General features: G+C 36.9%; 1 protein-coding gene across 1 annotated transcript; it reads right to left on the reverse strand.

The window, feature by feature from the left end:
* Positions 1 to 2,811: 2,811 nt before the first annotated feature.
* LOC132270530 (extensin-2-like) lies at positions 2,812 to 5,010 on the reverse strand. The gene has a single exon (XM_059771706.1). It carries the CDS (start codon positions 5,008 to 5,010, stop codon positions 2,812 to 2,814), a length of 2,199 nt encoding a protein of 732 aa, XP_059627689.1.
* Between the last annotated feature and the right edge of the window lie 3,083 nt (positions 5,011 to 8,093).

Here is an 8,093-nt window from a genome sequence, read left to right on the forward strand (position 1 = left end):
TTTCTAAATTCGGTCGCCTGAAACTTAAGTGAGAGACTTTCAATATGCTAGGTTCGGTCGACCGATTTAATAAGGTCCTGAGGTTCGGTAGACCGAAATAGCTTAGGGGTTTTGATCCAAGATCTCTGTTTATATCGGTTGACTGATTTAATGAGACCTTCCAATTCGGTCGACCGAATTGGTTGATGTTTCAGGAAACTTGTTATGATGATGTTAAACTTGGTCCTTTGATCCTTAGGTATTATGAATGAGTTGATTATGCATGATTTGAGGAATGTGAGCTTCAAAGTGTTCATACAAACTTTAACAAAGATTCCTAAGCAACTCACCATCCTAGCTACCCCATTGATGACATCTAGATAACTTCTTTGAGTCTTGAGTCTTCTTTGTCATGTCTTGACAATGCTTTTTCCTTTGAGCTTTAGTATGTACTGACTTGTGTTGATGAGTGCTTTTAATCTGTGATTTGCTCAAGGTAGATATTAGTGCACAAAGAACATCATTAATGAATTACAATTATCAAAAACCTTAGATTCAAGGTCAACAAGAACCAGTCGATTGGTCCTTTAGGATTAGTTGACTGACTTCATTACTTCAAGGAAGTCAGTATTGGTCACTTCTTTGTTCAAACAAGAGATGCCATGGGAATGAATGAGTCCGTTGGTGCTAATAGAGCAGTTGACTGAATTGGCCTATTATAAAGATATTCACATTTTTTAGGTTCAACAGAGGTTCAATTTCATTCCATATTTACTTAGGACTTTAAGGATTTATGAACCATCAAACATAGAGTAAATCAATTTGATCCAAGGTCCTTGACTTCTCTAACTGTGAATATTGAGATTTTGAAAGATATTCCAATTAGAAACAGAAGAAATATAAAAAGAATAAAAGGGAGAGAATTGTGTAAAGGCTAGAATGAGATTAATAATACATAAATGCTTTGAATGAGATGAATCACTCATTCACAACTCTAGTATTTATAGAGAAAAAGAACAAATGCTCATATTACAAGAAATGAAATTAAATAAAATGACGGCATATTCTATGGCTAGACATATGCGTAAATAAAGTCGAACTCCATGATTCGTGACTATCAAATTTCTGCTAATATGGTAAGTCATTCCATAAATCATGGCTATCATATATGCTAGCGGAAACCATTTCAAAGAGTTAATCTCGAATTATGGTATCCTACTTGGATGCATTGCCTTGATTCCAAATGGCAAAACAACGTGTTCATCTAGTGAGTATAGTTTGGAATGGTTGGGTGATGTTATACTCTTTGCTTTTAGCAGCAGACTGTTCAGCTTTGGACGCCTGGTATGCCTGTGGTTTTTCCAATTTGAATTTGCACATAAAAATTATGTTTCTTTTATGGGGTAGTTTAATTCTATTTTTTATAGGTTGTAAATGAATGTCTGATAGTAAGAAACAATGAAAATAAGCATTCTATTTGGAGTTGCTGGAAATGTTTTTGGGACCCTCTTTCCTTTCGCTGGTTGTGTAATTTTTATTTTTTATTTTATCTTATTTTTTGTTTGGTTGTATGCTCTCTTTGGTTTCTAATAAAAAGTTACTTTAGGAAAAAAAAGAAAAGCAATATATATATCAAATGTTGCTATTCAGTTTGCCTGTAGTTCTAGTGCTATGATAGAGTCCAATTGCTTTTTGATGTGCGCAACTCTCATTTGGTATTAAAGCTTAGCTATGAAAGTTTGTTTAAATTTGACTTCCACTTTCCTACCTCATTTTCTATTTATTTTTAAATCTTAATGTCCACTAGTTAATTCTAAGAAGTGTAAATGTTGCCCTCAATAACCATTAACTTTGACCGTTATCATTTAATCATTCACTTTATATTTCTTTTGGTCTTACAATTTTCTACAACACAACTCTCTCAGGCAAAAATTAGTATACATCATTAGAATATCATATGGAAATATGATAATTATTTTTATTGATGTTTGGAAATTCCTAACACATTCACCATGTATAAATGATGCCTCAAATCTGATCATGGATGCATATAGACACAAAGTCAAAAGGGCCTTTGTAAAATCTAAAACTTATTTATCCCGAAAATCACAGTTTTAGAATCGAAGTTTTCTTAAATTTTTCTTAGGTGAACTAAAATACCTGAACTCCTGGCAATCTACTAAATTTTATTTATTTTTTCCCCAAATTCTATTCCCATTACACAACCCTTGTTTTCTTACCAGCACCTCAGTTTTTATGTGTTAGCGTTAACAATCAACACCTCAAAAGGCTCAAGTACGTGTGCGTTACTTATAATTTTTATGGTGGTGGTGAAATTTGAACTGAGGAACTTGTTTGCTCTGGTGCCACATTAACACCAATTCTTCTTAAAGCTTAAACTACTGGAGAGGTTGCAACTTCAATTATTTATATCCTCTTGAAGTTGGTAAAAGCCAGGCACTGTAATGGAGTTGGCCTGTCGTAGTCGAAGGCATAGACGATGCTTCTCATTCTATAAGCTATTTGCTCTTGTTGGAGTTACAATACAATTGATAACACAGTTTTAACTCAAGGAAAAAGAAGAAGAAGAAGAAGAAATGGACTTTTTGGCACATAGGTAACTTTTTTATTCAAATTTATCGGCATGTTGATTGAATAAAGATGGTACAATAAATTGAAACAAACATAATATACTAAATACTCCATTTTTTGTATCACATACGTTATATTTTTGTTTAAAACGCAAAACTCAAAGCATAATATTAATGTGATCAATCTCCTTTATTCTCCAGTCGGTTGTCTTGTTTGACTTGAAATGATCATCATAAGGTATCAGATGTATGGAGGGGACTTGTATACATACGGAGGAGGTGGTGATGGAGATGGGGGTGGTGGAGAGCTGTAGATATAAAGAGGTGGAGGTGATGGCGATGGTGGTGGGGGAGATTTGTAAACATAAGGAGGTGGAGGAGAAGGAGATGGAGGTGGTGGAGACTTATAATAGTAGGATGGAGATGGTGAAGGAGAAGGCGGCGGCGGCGGCGATTTGTATACATAAGGAGGAGCAGGTGATGGGGATGGAGGAGGAGGGGACTTGTAGACATATGGAGGAGGTGGTGATGGAGATGGGGGTGGTGGAGACTTGTAGATAGAAGGAGGTGGAGGTGAAGGAGATGGTGGTGGAGGTGAAGGAGATGGTGGTGGGGGTGATTTGTAAATATAAGGAGGTGGAGGAGAAGGAGATGGAGGTGGTGGAGACTTGTAATAGTAGGGTGGAGGTGGTGAAGGAGAAGGTGGCGGCGGCGATTTGTATACATAAGGAGGAGGAGGTGATGGGGATGGAGGAGGAGGGGACTTGTAGACATATGGAGGAGGAGGTGAAGGAGATGGTGGTGGTGGAGACTTGTAGATATAAGGAGGTGGAGGAGAAGGAGATGGTGGTGGGGGTGATTTGTAAATATAAGGCGGTGGAGGAGAAGGAGATGGAGGTGGTGGAGACTTACAATAGTATGGTGGTGGTGGTGAAGGAGAAGGTGGCGGCGGCAATTTGTATACATGAGGAGGTGATGGGGATGGAGGAGGAGGGGACTTGTAGACATATGGAGGAGGAGGTGAAGGAGGAGGTGGTGGTGAAGACTTGTAGATATAAGGAGGTGGAGGTGAAGGAGATGGTGGTGGGGGTGATTTGTAAATATAAGGAGGTGGAGGAGAAGGAGATGGAGGTGGTGGAGACTTATAATAGTAGGGTGGAGGTGGAGAAGGAGAAGGTGGTGGTTGCGATTTGTATATATGAGGAGGAGGAGGTGATGGGGATGGAGAAGGAGGGGACTTGTAGACATATGGAGGAGGAGGAGGAGGTGAAGGAGATGGTGGTGGTGGAGACTTGTAGATATAAGGAGGTGGTGGTGAAGGAGATGGTGGTGGGGGTGATTTGTAAATATAAGGAGGTGGAGGAGAAGGAGATGGAGGTGGTGGAGACTTATAATAGTAGGGTGGAGGTGGTGAAGGAGAAGGTGGTGGTGGCGATTTGTATACATGAGGAGGTGGAGGTGATGGGGATGGAGGAGGACGGGATTTGTAGACATATGGAGGAGGTGGTGATGGAGATGGGGGTGGTGGAGACTTGTAGATATAAGGAGGTGGAGGTGAAGGAGATGGTGGTGAGGGTGGCTTGTAGATATAAGGAGGTGGAGGAGAAGGAGATGGTGGTGGTGGAGACTTATAATAGTAGGGTGGAGGTGGTGAAGGAGAAGGTGGCGGCGGCGATTTGTATACATAAGGAGGAGGAGGTGATGGGGATGGAGGAGGAGGGGGCTTGTAGACATATGGAGGAGGTGGTGATGGAGATGGGGGTGGGGGGGATTTGTAAATGTAAGGAGGTGGAGGAGAAGGAGATGGAGGTGGTGGTGACATATAATAGTAGGGTGGAGGTGGTGAAGGAGAAGGTGGTGGTGACGAGTTGTAGACGTAAGGAGGAGGAGGAGGTGATGGAGATGGAGGAGGCGGCGACTTGTAGACATATTGAGGAGGTGGTGATGGGGATGGGGGTGGTGGAGACTTGTACACATAAGGAGGTGGAGGTGAAGGAGATGGTTGTGGAGGTGATTTGTAAATATAAGGAGGTGGAGGAGAAGGAGATGGAGGCGGTGGGGATTTGTTGATGTAAGAAGGAGGTGGAGGAGATGATGGTGGGCGTGATTTGTAAATATTTGGAGGAGGTGGAGGAGATGGTGAGGGAGGCGGTGGTGATTTGTAGAAGTAAGGAGGAGGAGGTGATGGTGATGGTGATGGTGATGGTGGGGGTGGGGACTTGTAGTAGTAAGGAGGTGGTGGTGAGGGAGATGGAGGTGGTGGAGATGGTGACGGAGGAGGTGGTGATTTATAGTGGTAAAGGGGTAGTGGAGATGGTGACGGAGGACGTGGTGACTTGTAGTGATAGGGATGAGGTGATGAAGATGGCGGCAACGGTGACTTGTAACCATATGGCGGTGGTGGCGTAGATGCATAAATGTAAGGTTTATGATCTGCCATTACATTTATAGCTAGGAAACATATTGCCAAGACATATAGAATGGAAGGCCGAAAAATGGCCATTTTTTGGCAACGGTAATAAACTTCCCAAAACACTCTTTATCAATATTGAAACTTCTGGCCCTTTATACATTAGTAGACTACTACTACTGAATGACTCTACAATGAAGAGGCTTACCCTTTATATGGTGATCCATTGAATCTGTAAAGCATTTGTTTAACTCTCGTTTCATTCAACAACTAGAGAACGATATCCCACTAATTTTTTTTTTTTTCTTTTTCTTTTTTCTTTATTATTGTTGATAAGCCAGGAAATGGTCAACGTAAGCAATGCTAACATAGTTGGTTGCATGATCGTCGAGTTAATATATAAGGTCCTGACCATTTGGATTGAAAAATGGCATTGACTTAATTAGGAAAAATAAATAAATAAATAATGGCATTGACACTGGCTGTTTCTAATGTTGCAACAATTTTTTGTGGAGCCTAAAATCACATGTCTTTCTAATTTTAATTGTTCTCGGATGATGTCTGCGTCATGAACCAGTTTAATAATATATATATATATATATATATATATATATATATATATATATATATATATATATATTTCCTGAATGAATAAAACATAATTTCTGAAGAAGAAATCAGAGTTGTTTAGATAAAAATGTTTAAATGCATGCTAATAAGCTAACGAGTTTTAATGATCATTTTTTAATTGCTAATTTTAAATTTATATGTATGCCAACCATTTCTCTTCATGTGCATGTAATAAAATAATCAATTTTAGAGGGGTCTTCTGCAGTTTCTAAGAATTAATTATCATTAAGCCACTGCCTTGCAACCAAAACTAGGAAATTTATATATCAACATTGGACATTATTTGTATATTCGTTTTCAGCTACTACTAATTTTGTCTCTCCCAACTCCGGTCCTTTTGTTCAATCAAGTAGGATAGCATACCAACTTGATCTTGAATTTTTCCGATTTGCAATCCTGGTTAGAAATTCCTTTAGTAGTGTTTGGGAGTATAAAATAGGTACTTTGAATTTGAGATTAGAGAAAATTTAATTTAAAATTTTAACTAAATTTATTCTAGTTTCAAATCAAAACCGCTGATTTAGTGCTCCCAAGCATAGCAATGTTAAATCCAAATAACCAACCCCATTATTAGACAACTGTGGATAATGCTTGTCTGCTAATGAACCTCTAATCCTGATTGGAAGACGCCTAACACAGTTGAAAGAGAACCATCTTGTTTGTTATGAACTCTTTATTAATGAGCGAGAGAACAATTTTAAATCCACAAAGTTTAGAGAAAATTGTAGAGCAATATGATATATTATTATAATCAAATTCTAAATTTTACATGCATATTTATAATAGAGAAAACCTAACACTATAACAAATGAATATCATAAGGAAATTTATAGCAATGCTACATCTCACAAAAAAGAAAAAAAAAAAAATCATGACATTATAACGAAGCTGCATATTTATGGCAAATATGCATTTTTAGTCCTTTTATTATCTTCTTCTTCTTCTTCTCTCTCTCTCTTTTTTTCTTTCATGTTCCCCCTAATTTCTTTCTTTAGCTATATATATAGGATTAATTTAATAAAAAAACATCTTAGGAAGTGTTAATTACTAGAATGTAAATACTAAAAATAATCCTACCAAAAACAGTTTAGGCAAAAGTAACTACAAATATGTCAATTTTCACTGTCCATGAATACATGGAGACCAAATTAACCTTAAGTGCATTTTGAAATTTACTAAGTAACCCTTGCTTCTCTTTCCATCTCATATATTTACTTTACCGGTCAATCTAATAACCATTACTAAGGTCGCTTCACGTTGGAGATAAAAAACAAATCGGTGAAGTTACGGAGACCCAACAGTGACCTTCACATCGGCAAAGATAGACCTAACAGTGAGCTTTATTAATTCCGGTGAGCTCTGACTAGCAAAGCTCCATTGATTCCGACGTTCTTCGAGCAAACTGTTGGGATTTATATGCCCTGGCATAGCAAATTCCTATTTGGATTAAAGTGACATATGTTCCTGACGTTTCTGAAATATTTATGTTTTATACAATTGGTGAATTCAATGTATTATATTTCGATTCATTATAGAATTGATAGTATCCATTTGATTACAAGAGATATTTATATATATGTATGTGATGGCAATCAATGCATAATATATAAATAGTAATTATAAATTGTTCATAGTCAGTAATTATGGATGGATTCATAATTAATTAAGACTTGAACTGGATCCGCGTTAGGTTGAGATATATTGCGAGAGCCGTCGTATGCAATTGCTCCCTATCACCGTCATGGCATTTAACTCTTAAGTATGAGAAAATTATAGACTCTTTTATTAATTAATAATTACTTTGATTTATTCGGCGGATTCTTCGGGATTCTTAGACCGACACTTTGGGTAGTTATGTAATTAATAGTTAGAGAGTTATATTTTCAATATTTGCATCATTACTACTTGTATTTATTTTGTATTGATTATGATTGATCACAAAGTAAATTCGAAGGTCTTCGTATGTTTTTAAACAAAATGATTTATTATATATTTATTTATTTAAATTATTATTTTTGTCAAACAAATGTTTTTATTGTGATCGAGCCAGAAATAATCAATGGTACGAAAATAAATATATTAATTAAGTAGTCGGATTGATGGCTTTATTTATCCGATAACTAATTATGCATAGAGGGGTCAAAGTGCAATATTGACTTAGTGGTTATTTATTATTTAATTGGAGTTCAATTAATTTCTTTTAGTGGAGTAGAAATTAATTTATGAATTAATTGAATTGGATCCATGGACCGGGCCAATTATTAATTCATTGTAGCCAATAAAATAATAGGCCCAATGGATTCTCACTCATAGCCCAACTTGATATTGGAATCATATTAGATTTGAGACATGTGAATTAGAGATTGAGAAGGATTTGTTGTTTTCTTTTCTTTATTTTTATTTTTATGTGATTTTTGGAAAGAAGGAAAAAGGAATAAATTTTCTCTCTCTAGAAAATTAGGGTTAGTGTTCTCATCTAATGG

This window comes from Cornus florida, unplaced genomic scaffold (assembly GCF_030987335.1).
Source record: "Cornus florida cultivar Cherokee Brave unplaced genomic scaffold, ASM3098733v1 CherokeeBrave_3.0.0_Hap2_Chr08, whole genome shotgun sequence".
Taxonomy (NCBI): Eukaryota; Viridiplantae; Streptophyta; class Magnoliopsida; order Cornales; family Cornaceae; genus Cornus; species Cornus florida.